The 18,874-nt window shown below is 36.8% G+C and overlaps 1 protein-coding gene across 1 annotated transcript in view; it reads right to left on the bottom strand.

Annotated features, from left to right (window-relative positions):
• The window catches only part of col11a1b (collagen, type XI, alpha 1b), a 97,274-nt gene extending 83,925 nt beyond the window's left edge, over positions 1-13,349 (bottom strand). The window contains exons 1-2 of the mRNA XM_028020881.1: positions 12,937-13,349; positions 2,426-2,590 (exon numbers count right to left, since the gene is read on the bottom strand). Coding sequence (XP_027876682.1) covers positions 2,426-2,590; positions 12,937-13,045 — 274 coding nt within the window. The 5' untranslated portion in view covers positions 13,046-13,349. The remainder of the gene's footprint in view (positions 1-2,425; positions 2,591-12,936) is intronic.
• Between the last annotated feature and the right edge of the window lie 5,525 nt (positions 13,350-18,874).

The raw sequence follows: 18,874 nt of genomic DNA, 5'->3' as shown, positions 1-18,874 counted from the left end.
GAGCCCTATCTCTAGCCTCCATAAGATGAAGCTCTCACCACAAAGAGTTGTTTAACAGACTACCTCCAGAAATTTTTTGTGGAAAGGGATTAGCTGTGTCTAGTCCTAAACTCAACCCTATTGAATACTTTTGGGATTACTATGGATGTGCCGTTCTGGACACAGACAAACAGAATCACACTTGTCTTCCTTTGAAAGCTGGTGGAAGAATGGGATGGCATCCCACAGCAATGTGTGATCAAGCCGGTGATCAGGACGAGGAGGAGGTGCCAGGTTCTTGTGGCTGGGTATGAGATTTTTTCCAAAAAGGATTGCTACAACAAATTGAAACTAAGCAAACAAAATTGATTACTTTGTTTTTTTTGCTAAGTATGTACACTTTCTACTCTCAAAAGCAAAGTTTTCTTACTTTCTCTATTTTGCAAAAGACCTACAGTGTAGACCATCTTAATATTTCCTTAATTACTCTAATTTTGGTATACATAATTGCTTTTTAAACCAGATCACTAATGAATTAGGGCAATGACACTTCCTGTCATAGTATTTGCCAAGAGCTTAAGGAGGCAAATGCTACATTTCACCATTTCCAATTCAGTTCTTAAATATGGTTTGTCTTAATATCTCAAGGTGATATTCAAGTATTAATATGTTCCAAATGCTGTGTGTAATTCCAGTTTTTCCAGTAATGCTGGTGCTGATCAGAGCTCAGGACTTCAAATCTATTTAAAAAAGCTGCCTGCTGTTTAAAAACAATAAAACAAGCAAAATAATGTTAACAAACGTAATTAGTGCAGGTAAAATTTCTCCCTGCCAGGAACGTAAAATAAACTGGCGTGGCAGTTTAGGACTCTTTTCACTATTAGTACCAGTAACTAGAAAATAACAGGCTGTAAATGCATCTATATAATTCTAATTATATACAGCATGATTCATAATATCCATGCATAAAAACATGGTTTCATTTCAGTTTCTCAATTCAGGAAAATCTATTAACAACAAAGGAAATTGGCAGAAAGTAGATTTACATCAGTTAGTGGGTTTAACGTTTAATACTTTTTATCCAGAAAAGCAAATATTTGTTGCTATGGGTGAGCTTCTTTTTATTAAAGTAAATGTAGACTTTATTTTCTTAAAATCAACCAGGAAATAAGTCGTAAACCATAAAAGATGATGCCAATATATCATAATCCCACCAGAAGTTGTGATGTCAACCACATACTTGAGTTTGCTGGCAATCAAATTTTACTGAAGGAGACTTTCTTTGGACATGACCAGATCACAGTAAATTCAGCTGATTGTTTTTCTGTAGCATACTGCATTGTTTTAATTACAAAGGCAACCATTTGCTACATTCCATTAGTCTCCTTTTAATAATACCAGAAACTTTGTATTATTGTCCGTAGAAGTTATCTGTTGTTTGCTGTTTCTGGGCTTGTTTCTTTTCTGAAATGTTTTATGGACATGTCTGTTGCTGCCATTAACTTTTTACACTTTGTTTGCTGTATCTTTTCCATAGAACATATTCCTATCTCTGTGCTTATGTGCTTGGCAGTGTCTTCTTCATTCATGGGATTATTGTTAGAGCTACTGCTGCTAGTAGCCTTGGATATTCTAATTTTTGATTCAGAAGTAATCATTCATATGTTTCTCTCCAAGACATAACCACTGAACTCCAAACTTTGTAACTATTTTTTACCCATAGTAAAGTAGCTCAGAGTACTCTTGACTATGAGCTCCTTTATTTAATAAAGCTATTGCTATTGAATCTGAGTACTTCATTTGCTGTTGCATAGTAAGTACACCTGGCTCTGATAATTCTGTTTCTGTGCAATTACCTTTTGATACTGTCTTGCTTTTGCCTTTCATTGAAAGCTCTCTTTGGTTGTATGTGCTTCTTTTCTGGCAAAGCCTTTGACTGAACAGTTAGCTATTAACCATGTGTACGCCCTTTATTTTCTTTTTCATAGAAAATACTGCTTAACCAGCATTTTCCATCCATCTATTTCCTGTCCTGTCAACCCCAGCCAGTCACAGAAGGTGGCCATTTACACTCAGTCTGACTTTTTCCAGGCTGCAAGTGAATAAATGCAACCAACTGAACTTCTTAGATAGATCACTTTTTAACAAATAGCATTTATCAACTAAATTTGATTGCATTGTTCTATAAATTAGATTAAGCCGTATGTAAGTGTCAGGAGATCAGCTACAGGTGACTTTAGATCAAATTACTTCCTGCATTGTTCTAGTGTGTAACATACTTATTTCCCAAACATGAGCACAAGAACATTTTCAAAAATGTTCAGCATTATATAAACCTCTTCACTAAGTGAAACACTTTCTGATGTTTTGAAGTATTTCTGAAAGTTTCTGGTAGTTTTGTGAAACTGCTAGCCATCCAAAAGAGGAAAAAAGCATCTATACCAACCTGGGAAGAGCTGTTTGGTTGGGGCACTGATCTGAGCGTTTTTTGTCACTCTATATGCTACGTCAGGCTTGGCTCCTCTCCGAACTGTGCAGAAACCTGGTGTTTTCCTGACTCCTTCTGGAGAACTCTGGAAGTCTAGCGCTTTTAGTACATCGACAGGTTCAGCTGAGGAGACAAAATAGAAGATTTTTATTAAATATGATTGTTTTTTTTATAGCAAAATTAAATAAAATGTAATAAAAAATGTGTTATACCATTATACAAATTGTGTTGCTAACCTGTATAGTAATTTTTAGAAGATGAAACTTGAAATAACATGAAATTTAAGCGCAACACAGACTTACACTGAAGTGTTGTCCTTAAACTTTAACATTATTCAAGAAATTATTGCAGAAATCAAATGAACAAAACATTTCCCAGCATCGCAATGTTTTTTTTTGAGACCTCTACCTCTTTAACAAAGTTAGCTGTTGTTTCACTTTTTAGTTCCTTAGTACTTGTCTCAAAATGATACACAGGGAACTAAATGGTTAACCTTACAATGGTACAGTTGTTTTTCTTAAATCTACAAACTTTAATGCTGCATAAAGTGCTACTATTAGAACCAACATTGCATATGATATGACTTCACAATTACATTTTAAAAGTTTAATTTACAATCAGCAAAAATGTAGGGTGAGTGTTTGTACAAATGAACAATAAACTCACTGCTAAAGACATAATATGAACATGATTTACTCCAATACACAGAGCAGCTTGACTTGAATAAAAGTCATGTAAAACTTGTAATAACAAAGTACCAGTAAAATTATGGTATATGTGATGATGAAAAATGGAATACTAGATATGACGTTTACTATGTACTGCTAGAGCTTTGTAATAGGTAATCAGACATGGCAAGATGAAGTTAAATCAGCATTTGCACCAATTTTACCAATAGCCTTTTTAAGCACTGTTGAACAAATCTATGAGCAGAGGCATTTTTTATGAGCTGCATTGGTAAGCAGTGAAATAGTGGCAACCATTCAAAAGGCCTAATTGGCCCCCTGCCTGGACTCTGCTGTTATCCCCTTCAGCTAAAAGGTTCAGCATGTATGTGATGATGGGAGTGTCTGATGCTGATCAACAGGGCTTCAGAATAAGGAGAGCACAGAGGGGGGTGGCTTTACAGCCTTCTAAACACTCTCTTACGCTCTCTTTATGCACTTTTCTATCAATGGACCAGGGACCTGGGTCAAACAACTTGTTTAGAAAAACAAGTGAGTGGCTCTCACTTGTTTTATCCCCTACTATTTCTGTTGCTCATAAAAACTCATAGATAAAGCTTTTAATTTAAGAGATATGAAGGTTTAGGAGGAATTTGGGACAACATTTTTATCTATCCAATTACTGAACAAGCCCTAAGGTTCTGGAATAATAGAATTTAAGAAGAACTGACGATTTTAGATTAAGATTAATATGGTTTTGGCCCTGCGACAGTCTGGTGACCTGTTCAGGGTGAACCCCGCCTCTCGCCCAAAACATTAGCTGGATATAGGCACCAGCACCCCTCCTTACCCCTCTAAGGGACAAGGGTGTACAGAAAATGGATGGATGGATGGATTAATACGTTTTGATTCTTTCCCCACCCCTGCACCTTTATAATGCCTTACAGTAATTGTGTAGAAATGACAACACATCTTCACATATGCTTAAGTGTGTTCCACAATGCTGGCAAAAATCAGCTTTTTGCAAATATCATTACAATTGCATCCTGATTTGAAAAAACTTCCGATTTTCCATACACACGTTTAAATATGAGCCAGCTGCCGCCATCAGAATAAACCAAAGTTTTAAAAGGTTATGGTTTTAAAACCACTATGATTTTTCCATCAAACCATTCCAGCAGTTTAAAGACCTTTTAATGAGATCCCATAGAAAGGGCCAGAATCATCAAAGTTTTCCCTGGCTGTATGGCACATTCCTTTGGCTGCATACTGCTGGTCAGATGACTTAAAGACAGCTGCATACATTTCTCTTGATTAGAAGACAGGCAAATTCAGCTGCTCAGGAAATATATCTGGTTATAGAAAACAGCCATAGAGTAGATAATGAAACACCATAACCTAATACTCTGACTAGTGTAATGTCATTTTGTGAGCATTTCTGTTAAGTAGAAGACTGCAGGTTAGTTTTTGGCCAATCTTTTTGTCTGTCTATTGTCAAACTAAATAAAAGCTTTTTAAGATGAATATCATTTAAATTTAAGACTAGCTTAAATTAAAAGGGTGGTATTGTGTGTTTTCCAGGCACATAATGCTATTTATACCACAATCCATTAACAATGCTATCTTCAGTTCATGTAAAAATTCTGTATATATCCAAAATAAATAAAAAAGAAATTTGACTTTGTAATTTTACCCCCTTAAATGGGGTCTCTGTCTCTTTAAAAAGCTCTTATTCTTTCCTACATTCTGCCTTCAGAACTTCATCACAACAGTGACTTTCCATTATGCCATTTACAGCATTGGACTGAGACGTCCAATGTCTGTATGATAACTTTCACAGACTTGCAGTTCTGCCAGTTGTTTTCTTATTGCTGCTGCCACTAGTCTGGAGGAGCTGATTAGGAAAGTCGCAGAGGAGGCCGGTGTTTCTCAATTCTGGTCCTCAGAAATGAGAAACACTGGATCAACATGCCTTTCATGTTTTAAGTGCTTCCCTTCTGCCACACACCTGTCTTAAATCTGTGAGTTATTAACATGCCTGTGCAGCACCTGATGGCTGCAGAAGAGGCCATGCAATCATTTGAATCAGGTGTTCTGGAACTAGAGACACATCTGAAATATGCAGCGCTTTGAAAGAGCAAGTGTTTAGGCACCACCCAATGGCTGCCACAGGAGATTGAAAAAAGTGTCTACATGTTGTTGAGCTGTAAAGACTAGCCCACAGAGACTCTTTATTTACTCAGCAGAGCTATTGTAAACAATGCTGGGTTATTTTGCTGATGCTTAAATGGCAGATGACACGTTCTGGCTCTGGGGTAACTTTTTCTTTTATACATTAAGACGATGGCCATGTCCTGGAATTTTCAACGCTTTAGTCACACACACACAGTTAGTTTTGAATTATTGGATGTGACCAAATTGTTCACCCTTGTAATGCATAATTACATTCCTGTTCTCCCACTCTCACTTCCTTGCAGTCTTTTACTTTATGTGTCGGGCAGAAACTGTTTTTATTCTGAAACTCAAATTTCCTCTTTTCCGGGAAGCCCATCATCAGAGCCCTGATAGAGTGCATGTTTTAATGTGCTAGTACAAACAATAACAGTGGCTTCATCTATGATTAAAGCATGTCTGCCTGAGGCTTTATTTGTCAGAAAAATACACAATCAGAACCCACCAGCAGAAGATCATTTTCCTGTTGCTGTAGACAGAACTGTTTATATGTGGCTGGAAATGTGACTTTACAAACTCCACTATACTGTATACAAAGCCATGCAAAAAGGCATTCATACTCTCAACCTTTCAAAATAGTGTATCGATGTTAAATAAAAAGGCAGCAAATGATTATTTTTTCTTCTTATGAATAAAATCTGAAGACGTTATTCATGCTGAGCCTTCCTGTTAAGTTTCAGAACAACCTTTCATTGCAATTACAGCTACACCTATTTTGGGTTATGTCTGTACCAGCTTTAATTTGCACATCAAAAGACGGAAGCTTTTGCTAATTTTGCAAAACATCTTAACCTCTGTCAAACTGAATGAACAGAGTCTGAATTTTTAAATATCGCCGCAGATTCTCGATTGAATTTAGGCATGGATTTTGATTGGACCAATATAATGTACACAATATATTTGGCATGTATGTGATGCCAAATATCACATACATGCATTCATCAAAGATTGTATAATTTGATGAAGCTAATGATTGAAGCTAATGATTGTAAGTTTTGGGTTGTTGTCCTGCTGAAGGTGAACATCTACTCCAGTCTCAAGACTGTCTTTCCATTGAAACTAAAAAATACAACTACTTAGCTCTTTAATCCAGAGTTATAGATTTTTTCATTTTATTAAACAGCAACAGTACACTTAAATATGAGTAGGGCATTTCAATATAGCAGTATTGGTTAAAAGCATAAGCTGACCAACAACCAGTAGTAAAACTTGAAGTCCAAGTCAAATTCTTTCCACCAGCTATTTGTTTTCACTATTACAGAAAGCAAAACAATGAAAAATCATTACAGCTGTGTCTAGACATAACGGGGCTCATCTGGCTTTTAACTGGATCAAGAAGCAGGATGAGTCTTTGGTAAACCAGGATCTGACTGGTCAGACTAAAATTCCTGAAGCCCAACGTGACCTCTGCTGAAAGATTAGTGTCCATTTTCCCAAAAGTGGCCAAGATTAACTAGTAAGATACCATTTGTATGTGCAAATATGAATTTCACCATGCTATGGAAAAGAGTCAGCCCTCTCACAGATTTCATATGACTTTACATTTTGATTTGACCCACTCATCAGTTCAAGAATTAATAGTAATTAAGCACATATTTTTTTAAATCAGAGTTCAGTTTCACTCTCCACACCAAGACCGAATTACTACCAAACATGTAGAATCAATAAATGACCTAAACGAAATATCTGACATGAAGTTACCCAAGAAATCTCAGAAAGCTACATAAGATGCTTTGATTGTAGTCAAAGACATTGGTCAGTGTGTAAAATCTGGAAGCAGAGTGCCAGTCTCAGTTTGTGACCTTAAGCTTGGGTGCATTTGAGTTATTCAGTAAATCTATAGCACACCAACAAGTTAAACTCTGAATGTCTCATCAAAAAAAAAAAAGAATTAAAATAAAGGTTCGGGAGTGAAATACTCTGGACCAAAATCTGTATTGTGGTCTGGAACAGGACTTTTCGTGCTTGAAAAGGTGCTTAAAATAAAAAATTCTGCAAGGAAGAGTGGGTCAAAATCCCTGCAAAGTGATGTGAATGACTAACTACAAGTTTTCGCAAGCATTTGATGGCAGGCCTTGCTGCCAAGGGTGGCACAACCACTTATTAAGTTGAGGAGGCAATTACTTTTTGACATGGAGTCAGGCTGGTTTAAATAGCTTTCTTTCTATTAATGAATAAAAATAGTTATTGGAAAAATTGCCTTTATTGATTTATGCATCTTTTTTCTGACATTAAAACATGTTTGATGATTTGAAACATTTAAACATAACAAAATAAAAAGAAAATTGTTGTACAGTATATTATAGCTTGTGCACATTTTTAAAAAGCTGTTTGAAATATCAAAACAAGTTAAAAATTCTTAAAATCACTCCAGTTAATGTAGCAAAGAAAGGCAGGAAGTGCTGATTGCACAGTTCCTATTTGCTTCTAGACACCAGGAGCAGTCCTGATAGGTGGAGCTATGAAGTCTACATGCTGAAGCCATTATGGTGCTGGCACCACTCCCTTTACCCCCTAAGTAAAACATACATACTAACTGAAAAAAACCTCCATCCCTGTTGCTACTTCCACTATGAATAACCGCTTGAGATGTGATTCAACCCTCTATATGCTCAAAAGATTATATGAAGTAGTCCAGATCTGCCCTGTGAAAGCAAGGGGGGAGAACAGAGTCTATACTGGCTCAGAGAAACTGGTTTTCTCCTGTTTTTATTAGTAACACTGCTGAGAAATCTAGCACTCAAGCGATTTATCTTTCTTTCCCATCTCGGATAAATTCAGAATAAACTTCATTGGGTGAAGGTCAGAAAAGGTCTCCATAAGCGACACCGCCAAATAACAGTTTAATAGACTGTACAATTATTTAAACAGAGGCAGAATAAAAAGACAAACTGAAGGCATCAAATGGCAGGTTTGAAACCTCTCACAAAATGCCTCATAAAAAGGAAAATAGTCTGTGGCTTGCCTGAAAATAATCCCAAATTCAGAGCTACTGATTCCTGAAAAAAGACTGCTTGGACTGAAGGTCTCTTTGTGAGTTTTAGAATGCCTTTCTGCATTACTGCATACCTCAAGGGCTCATATATTCCAGATGTGCTGAATTGGCCAAGAACCCCCCACCCCCACACACACACACACAGACTCTCCCAGACGCCCCCTCTCCTTCCACAGTCACTGCTCCACAGAAGCCCTGAAGAAATGGGGCAATATCCCAAAACCATTATGGACCCCAAAATAAGTAGGTATGGCTTTTTCACTTAGTTCACTCCAAGAAGGTGAACTAAATGTGCATTTCTCTCAACATATCTGAAAAAAAAAAACGTTCATCCCTCCAGCCGAAAGAGATATAAAACATATTCTAATGATAAGGACAGAAAGCCACATGAGAGACCAGACAGTTCTCTCATGGTGAACATACCAAAGCAGTCTCTCCACAGTCTGAGTAGTAATTTGTCAGTCTATGATTTTAATGATACTGCTGCCAAGAACCTATGATATAGCATTTGCCATGTTTACAAGTCATCCCTATGTAACATTTAGCATGTTTTGACATGACAAACCCCAGTTTGTACACTGTAAAACATCAAAACACAATTTCATCCTCCACAGGCAAAAAGTCCATATACCCTTCATCTATTTACTTATTAAAGTTTGAAGTTTAGGGTTAGTCTGTGATTCCATTTCAAACCTGGGCAATTAAAACTTCATGTCTCGGCTGCTCTGTGGTTTTACAGCAGCATCTCAGGATGTCTCGCCTGCCTTATTTTGTGTCACTACCATCCACAGGGAGTTGGCAGTATAGGCAGCAATTAAAGCATGCTAGAAAGCCTGTAAATGTTTGCCAGCACGTCATGCAATTATGGCCAGCTTAAACATCTGTCAATATGGGCAAATGTGCAAGCAAGGCACTACAGACTTTGTGCTCATAATCTTTTTAGCTCAGGTTTCTGAGATGTGCTTTTGTGTCAGGGAAATAATCAATTACTTGGAAGAAAATGATGCTGATGGTTCTAAATTAAGTAGACCCCTACAAGGCTAAGCATATTATTTTTATTATAATTTGATGAATCATATTATCAAACAGTTATAACTTTAACAAAGATGGACCTCAGTGGGAAAAGTACTTGTATATTTTTAAAACAAGTAAAATGAGCTGCTAAAAACCATACATGCTTAATATCTCCTCTGAAAGCGCTAATAACTGCCTGTTTTAACAGTTCAAAAACCAAACATACCTTTGTATGCATTAATATGCATAGTGGAAACAATCTTAGCATTATTGCATACGCTTATATCTACAGTCTTCTTTATCTCTGCTCTTGAGATAAAGAGCGCCAAAGAAAACAAATGTCGCTACTGGATTGAGTGCTTGGCAATACCAGCCAATAGCATGTCATGTAGCATTACGCCAACGTAGGTTAGCTTCCCAAACTGCATTTTCTTTTGAATATGTTAGGTATGTGCTACAAATAAATCTGCAAACAGGCAGATGTTCTGTGAATATTTTCTATCACTTTCCATAGAAAAATCTCCAAATAAGAACAAATAAATCTCAGAAAACCTTTATCAATAATAACAAAACTGTTATTACAAATCTGCCTTCAGAAAAATTTGATGCGGGTAAAAACATTAGCCCTTCCTTCTGAGATCTGCTACATCAAACAAAGGTGAATGCATATTGTTTGCACATTCTCTATACAAATAACAAAACCTGTGGAAAAAAACCCAACATCATTTTGTTTATGATTACCAGACTTAAGCACCTCATGTATTACTTATGATGCCGCAAATAGATAAAATCAGGTGTTTTTTGACCAAGAAACGGCAGTTCAGTTTTAAAATTCTGAAATTTCTGTCCATTATATCTTGTATTAGACTTCAAAAAGGCTAACCCAACAAAGCTCAATAAATCATTTTTGAGATAAATATTATTGGCAAATATGGAAAGTGTACCTCTTTTAGCTTTACTGCAGAGGTGTACATCTAAGAAATACACAGATGGTAAGTGATACATTTGTTACTTTGTTAAACAGGTAGAAGACTTGCTTCTGATACAAGCTAAGATCTCTTCCTCTTTAAAGGGGAACTAATCCCCAAATCATCTTTATTTGCTGATAAATTGTCTCAATAAGTTATTTAGGGTTCTATCTGCATGTCTCTCTGTGAATTTTGTGCAAATTCGCTTAGTTTGACATTATTTTGCCTAAAACTATCTCAGTGTCAAATGATGCCTAAGCAGTTGAATTCCCTTACTTTTTAAAACAGTATGGCTTTTCATCAAAAAAGTCCTGTGTTCAGACACACTTTTGCCATGTGGGAAGTCAAGAGTTGAAATAGTGAGCGTGGCCACAGAAAGCATTGATTGATAGCGTTACTCAGCTCTATTAATGTATGATTTATTTGCAAAGTGGAAAAGGAGTGGAATGGGTCTCCTCTGCTCTGATTACTGGTGACGGTATGTTGCAGGACAGGAAGCTGGATAGACTCAAGGTAGCGCTCTCTGCTAGCTCGGTACACAGCGGCAGAGATGCTTTGACACTATAAAAGCCTCTAACAACACAGGAAAGCCTTGCTAGATTTGTCACTTGTTGGCTTTTTTGGTAAAAAGTCACAGGAGGTTATATTTAGCCACGTTTAAAGTGGCTAAATATAGCACCATTTATAGGTTAACAACAGTGCGTCTCTCATCCTAACCACAACCCCGCTCACCCCTCCAATCACCTCCTAACCTCATCCTCACACTTGACGTGACCCTCGGTCTCTCTTGGCTCCACCCACTTTCCTGGAATTTTCAAAAAATTGTCAGGGCGAGTTTATGTTTTCACAGGAGGTTAGTTACACTTTAGCAAAGATAACTGTCTCATAAACCAGCTGCACTTAGCAAAAATAGTGAAAAAATATCTTTTACACACTTATAAGTTATCAAAAAAGTGTGGAAAAAAGATTTTTTTTAGATATATTTGTTACATGACCTCAAAAGTCTAATGTACCAAATATGACGCAATATTGTAGAAATTGGAATATTTCTTTCTATGCTTCTTTTCTCAAAAGCACTCAAAAATCACTTCCATTTTCTAACAATTGCTTATTAAAAATGTTTCAACTTTCTTGCTATCAGTGAAAAAATGTCATATTTAAGTGCATAAACATATTCTGGCAAAGGATACACAACAATATGTCTATTACTATGATTTCACAAAGGAAAGAATTTGTGTGACCCTCATATGTCTTCTTAAAAGCAAAGTAAATACTCCAAACTCTTTCTCCCCATATTTTTTTCCATCTACGCCCCTTCTTGGACTCAGTGGGAGTCTGAATAATGTGGAAAGATGGTGATCTTTCAGCCCAGAATATAAATTCCACTTGAAGAATTCTGTCTCGTGCCCAGGTATTATATAAATTTTAAAAATTCATCACAATACATGTACACTTAAAGTCAGATTGTGCAGTCCTACTGTCTCTATACAGGTACTATCAAAAAGCACAGCAATTTATTATAAAATCAGTATGTCAATTTTAATCATTTAGTAAGCTTAGGTCAATTTCGGTATATATTTTGTTATCTGTGGTCAGCCTAAGATAATACCAAATATCATGAGTAAACGTTATGTGTAAAAGCATGGCTATCTTCCAAGTGATGAGGAATAAAACAAACTGTTTTGTTTAGAAAGAATTGCTTTCAAGTCGCTCAAGCAAAATTTAAAATGTGGCCCAAATTTATCACAGAAATCAAAATCAGTGTTGCATTAATCACTGATGAACCAACGATGAACAAACCAGAATGACTTGCATTATGTAATATTTCTTATTTATGGTTAATAAAATGTTAAATAGTCTTGAGCCTAGATGCATTTTAGAGTTTCTCATCAGGTATGAGCCATCTGGACATCTCTCAGATTTGTTCAGTTTTCCCAGAACAAGGATTAAACAAGAGGATGTTGCATTAAGATCTGGAATCAATTCCCTGGAAGTCTGAGATGTACAAAAACTACCTGTTCCTTTTAATGAATACATTTGATTATTCCAATAATAAATTTAAGGTTTACAAAGTTATTTGGTTCTTTATTTCTATGCAAAGCACTTTGAATAGTACAAATCTTGCAATAAAATAAACTTTTGCCTTGCCTTTTCTTGTCTCAAAGGACAAATCTAGTACAACTCTTATCAAACCGCATCTTTTTTCCCCCTTGATGGGCTTTACGAGGTAAAATTTCATTTAAAAATTAAAGGTTATCACAAAAGCCCTGTAGTGCAGTATAACCCACATTCTCAGCAAGCTTGGGAACTTCAAAAGTCACATGATGCACCCTTTTTTGTTTCAATTAAACCTTTGAGTAATTATCTATATCAGAAATATTAAATCACTGAAAAATTATGTGTTTTCTATAATGATAGGCAAGTTAAGTTAGAGTCGCAGTGACAGATAAGCTATTTTATTTAAATTGCCAAAAGATGGGACCCAGCTCCTTTGTACCACGTAGCTTCATTGACCCTGCTGCTATATTCGGGCTGTGTGCCAGACCCTCTCCAGTTTTCCAGACCACGCAAACTCAGCAATAAACAGCCTCTTACCTGCTCTGACACTTTGTAGAATTAGGATTAACGTGCCCACCGCGGCTAGCGTTGAATCTAATAGACGCCTTTTCGTTTTCCACCTGATGGTCCATCTTTCCATCTCCATGGTGAGCGCCCGCAGCTGCTGCAGAAAAACGGGCGGCTTTATTTAAAAAGTTATATCCCCTCCAAAATCCTCAATGTGTTTTTTTTTTCTTTATCTTTTTTACTGAAGCGCCATGTGTGGAAATATATATGGAATTATCTCTGAGTCAAACTGGGCCCGTCAGATCCTCTTCCTTTAAGCCCAGATCTCTGACTGACGGTGAAAAGCTTTCATGGAAAGGAAAGAAAAAAGAAAAAAGAAAAGCGCAAGATACTTCTGCTCCCTGCGCGGTGCGTGAGGAGGCAGGGCAAACCCCGGAATACTAAACCCGGACCGACTGTGACATCCTGAAGGGGAGAATCACATCATCAAACCAGAAGTTGAAAAACTTAAGCCTTGGCCCGCCTCCCTGAACACGACTAGAGAAAAGTAACAGCATCAGTCAGCAGGAGTGTCGCTGCATCCCGGTGCATTGGCAGAGCCGACCCAAGGCTATGTAGGGCCCCGGGCAGAGTTTGATAGGGGGACCCACTTTAAATTAAAAGGGGGTAGTTTATATTCATTTCCCTATATGAAATGGTGAAATTTACAATTTGAAAGTAAAAAGTTAGTTGACAGTTCTGAAAGTTGCCAAAAACTGATGAGAGTATATTCTTGGAACAGCAAATACGTAAATACGTGTATCAATTCATAACACAATAATGTCCACCCAGGACAAAAGACACAGAAAAGACAAAAATTGAAGTAGATAATTTACCAGCTTGAATTTAACTTCACAAAGGATCATTTGAGTGATCATTTACTAAGCAAGGAGAAGGAAACTATCATTCTATGCTGCATGTACAGTATGTTCATTCAGTAAATAGGTTTTTTTCTCATTTGCATTACTTTTTCAACTGGTCAAAAGAAGCACCTGCAACAATCTAATCACTGAGGATGATACAAAATTTGACAGTTAAGATTTTGGATAAAAAGCCAATTAGATCACATCACACATAATTTTTTAGAACCTATGATAAACTGAAAAATGTATTATGATTTTCACTCAAACTCATGCGGAAATGTTTACATGCTAATCTTTTTAGCCATATGCTCAGGTCCTTTTTCCTTGATCTTAAAATTATTGTTTACTGTAGCAGAGTCCGTGGCAATTGTAAGGTGGGTTTGGGTTGGATGTCTCTGTAATGAAGAGACTTAGTGTCAGTGTGGGTCAGGGACACTCAAAAACATATGAATGCCAAGAAATACCACCAACCTGGTGGTATTCAAGTACTTTATGCTTCGGTTCTGACAAGAATTGCCTCTCAGATGTGGATTGGCATCAGCACAATTACTTTAATGGAATTTGCAGTCAAATATTCTCTTCTTTGTTTGCCCCTTTAATAAAAGAGTTAAAGGTGCAGCTAAATACTGTGCCTAATGTATTAGGAAAGTTTGGAGGGTTGTTGACTGATTTAATTATGTGCTCTACAAACAAGTAGATGTTTTACCCTACAGAAAATGCATAAAGAAAAAATAAACTATTTAAATATGTTATTTTTTGTATGTATAACAAAACTAACAGTCGGCTCTGCAGTCAGGCTGTTGACTCCCTGCCAGAGATATCAATTGCAGCAGCTCTCAGTTTTTAGTTGTTACTTCCATCAAATCCAAGATTTCAGTCGTTTTATATTCCTGGAATGAAACATTGTTCAGTTAAACAACTGCATTTGTTGGGTCAGGTAACATCTGTCCTCTTACCCATTTACTTCCACAAGGCTCCTCCAGATTTCCAGTGTAAATAATCTTTGAAGATAAGCTGCTCACTCTATTATTTTTCTTTGTTGCTGCTGAAATGTCAAACCTCCATTTTACATAATCCTCTCAGAAAGGTATCTTTGGTAATGAAAACAGAAAATGCATTTTCTAAAACCTGCAACAGATTTCCGCATGGTGCTGTTAAAGTACATTACATTAAAAGCACATATGGAGGTCATTTGGCTCTACAATATGATACCTCATTTTGCACCAGCCATCACAAGGTGGACTGGTATCACAAATCTCCAAATGTGCAAATTTTATTGAGTTTTATATCAGTGCTGTTTTTAAACAATCAAACCACTACAGTGTTCGCATATCTTTTAAAAATAGAACACTTAATACCACACAGAGCACACTTGCTCTGTGTGGTATTAAGTGTTCCTTGAATTTCCAGACCACCCAAAGATGTAGAAGAAAACCCAACCCAACATTCAGCCCAGCTCTTGTCGAAGAAAAACCTGTCGAAGTTTAATAGAGAAAACTGAAGCTATTTTCACACAAGATCCAAAATTCTAAATCCAGCACAATAGAAGCAAATTAAGCAGGGGGTGGAGGTCTTGCTCCACCCTGACATTTTCTGAAAAAGTCAAATAGAAAGCTAAATAGGCACAATGTCAGCCAGTGGCAAAAATAAAAGGGTCACTTGCCAAAATAAAATGTTTTCCAGGCTCTAGGAGTTTCCTGAATGAGTCAAATCTTTTTTTTTTCTTTTTGACAGCTGGACTTCAGGAACCTGATAACAATTAATGTTCAAAATTACTTAAAGATTGGAAGCACAGGTGGTTGAGTTCTCCAATTGTTTTTGGTATTTGGGTTTTAAATTGACAGATGGTTTTCACTGATCAAGGAACATCAGAACTTGCTGAAGGCAAACACTAAAACATAAATTTAAATTTTGAGATTAGCAGATTGCACACTTATGGCACCGCTGGTAGAGATTTGAAGATAGACACTTTACTGTCCCCAAGGAGAAATTTGTGTTTCACATTGTACACTAAAGACAGTTGCTACAGCAAGTTTTATGAGTGATAAAAGAAAATGCAAGAAATCTGAGGATTTTACAGCCACCATAAAACAAGACCACCCCGAAATAGAAGAGCAGTTTAAGTTGAGCTTCAACAGAGATACAGCCATTATTCCTGCGGTAGCTCTTTAAGAGACATACAGTAGATCATCACTGCTCAGGTGAGAAAAACAGTTGACATGACAATTATTAGCTATCCAGTCCATAAATTTAGCATCTATGGAAGGATGAAGAGAAAGGTGGCGTTTTGAAAGAACTCTATTATAAGTCCCTTTGTGTTTAAGTAACAAACTAAATATATTGCTCAAACTATTGAATGTGATGAAGTATTTTTCAGAGAAAAAATTCTGTTAAAGGCTTCTGTGAAATGCTGTCCATCTGAAAACCATGGCAGTTCTTAATCGGTCTGGGTTTCGGCTCTTTTGCCGAACAGATTGGCATCTTTATTTTGTCTTGCTTTGTTTAGTGCTTCGGTGGACTATGTCAGAACATCTTGCTCATGTTGGTGCCTGGGAATGCAGCCCACATTTTTGGTTTAATTTCTGTTTGCATAGAACAGCAGAGAGGGAAATGGGATAAACCAAACATGAAATGTTCACTTTTCCTTTTTAAAACAACCTGGCTCAGTCAGCAGGGCTGAATACAATGACAGATGTCCAGTTTGTTGTACAGTGTACAATTTGTAGACATGCTTGGCTTTAAAGTTGTTCCCTTTGTAGTTGGAACCATATGATTACAACTGGTGCATTCACTGCAAATGTGTTCCAAGATGACATTGTATAATTATTCTATAATAAGTCCATACTCCATGCACGGGTCAGACAAGGGCAGCTTTGAAAATAAAAATGTCTTCAAAATGCAGTCTGGCTGCTTTGTTTTCCTAGAAGAAATGGCTTTTAATCAAAGCTTTGCAATTTCAAACAGAAACTTGTTTTACTGCTGTCCAAAACCATCAAGCTGGCTCTGCTATTAAAGAAATGCTGAGTTTAAATGAAGGGAATAAAGCTTCCCAAATTAATATATGTTTCTGTGACTTGTAAAAAAACATGCCATGTTGTGATTTGCAGCTTGTATTTTTAAAGGTGAAGACAATTTGTTTAAAGTTTGCACTGGCTTTACTGCAAAGTTAATGGATGTTCAGAAGCTTGAACACAAACACAGCTTTAGAAATGGTCCACATTTAGCAAAGTTGTTGATCAAATGTTTTTTTCCTGTCAAATAAAGTGTTTCTCAAAATGAAGACAAACTTCACCTTGAAGATAAAAGGTTGTAGAAATGTAAACAATGCAGTAGTACAGTGACAGATTTAAACTCAGTAGTACAAAAACAAGTTGCTTAAACATTTCTTAGAACGTAGCCTACGTTGTTTGTTGAAATGTGAAATATCTATCTAAAATTGTTCTTTCAGATGAAACTCCTTCCTGGATTAATTATAGCAATTAACAAATAGACAGATTAGATAAAGTATAAATTACACACTTTTTTGCACAGTTAAAACTTGGGTGCTCATGCAGTAAATTGCACACTTATGGCACCATTGGTAGTGATTTGAAGAACACCTTAAAATTATATCCTATGCTGTATTTTTTGGTATATTGTATTGTAGGTTAGCATATAGCTAAGGGGGAACTGCAGAAAAAATAGTAAGAATGAATGGCACTTGAGCTTTGAACCAGTCAGTTATTGAGTTAAAGGAATGCTTTTCAATAGTCATACAGTACACACTTGATATTGTTATGATAGATGCTTTTAGATACATTGTATAGTCCTAATTCCAGATCTAAACAAAAAAAGGACTGGCGCACTGTGCAAAAAACCCTGAAAACTTCACTTCAGTTTCACAAAACAAACAAAAACCAGTGAGATTGGGTGAGCAAAAGTACTGAACATATCAGGAAGACTCAAGACTCTGGATAATTTAGAGAGATTGTGCAAAGAGTAATAATCAAAGATACCTGAGATTGTGCCATTACAAAATTCAGATTAATTTGTTTTAACAGCCTGCTAAGACTCTTTTTTTAGGTGTGGGCGTGGAAACGAGGTGTAGAGGAAACAGTGTGGATGCAAGATTATTAAAGACACCTTTAGCTATTGAAATAGTTCATCAGGTTGGCGCTTAAGTTGATTTTTCTCAATAGTGCTTTTTTAAATACGGTAACATTTGCATACACACTTCAAGACTTGAACATGCTAAACATTCATTTGTTCATTTATTTTAAAAAATATACGGGTTGTAAAGATGTACTTGCACAAAATATATGGCACCATGTTGTTCACTGCGGTTCGTGATCTGTAATACTCTCACATAGACACATTTTTCTGGAAGAGACCGAACCCATCGCAAGAGTTAATTTTAAGCTCGTTCCACACAGAAATTTAAAAATCCAAGTCAGCACGCAATCTATTTTTTATTTCTTTTACACACGCTCCCTGTGAACTATCCTTTGGGAGTCTTAAATTAGCTAAGCAGAATGCGGTATTTTATCAAGGGTTTAATCATATGGGTTTCTTATATGGGTGACATGGGCAACCGTCCAGAGGAGCAACTTGGCATGAGCGCCAAGATCGCCTCCCAACCCCCTTCACAACCGGAGCATCTGAATGTCAATTGTCTCTAGGTAAAACACCATCACCAATTATCCCCCCACCTCCCAACACTGTCATGTAGGGGTGGAAGGTGAGGGTGGCGCCAGAAAGGTGGCTCGCCCAGGCCGCCAAAAAGGCTAGGAAACCTCTGATTGAATCTACACAAAATGACTGAGCTGTCTACCTTAGACAGCGAATATGTTCTGCTTCAGCTGAAAACACAGTCTGCAGAAGGAACAAAGTTATTCAGCTCTTCTGAACACAGACAAGCGCTACCAGATCACAAGTTGATCTAACCTCAAGAGCTTCTCGTTACTATTAATTATCTAGCTAAAACGCGCCGTGCAGCTGGATGGGATGGAGAGAACTGCGCACTAGACGCTGCAGACCACAGAACCACTGAGAGGAATGTATGTTTGTCTGGGCAAGCTTATAATAGG

The sequence above is a fragment of the Xiphophorus couchianus genome, chromosome 6, assembly GCF_001444195.1.
Source record: "Xiphophorus couchianus chromosome 6, X_couchianus-1.0, whole genome shotgun sequence".
Taxonomy (NCBI): domain Eukaryota; kingdom Metazoa; phylum Chordata; class Actinopteri; order Cyprinodontiformes; family Poeciliidae; genus Xiphophorus; species Xiphophorus couchianus.
The sequence above is the reverse complement of the archived record's forward strand: the minus strand, read 5'-3'. Positions and strand labels throughout refer to the sequence as shown.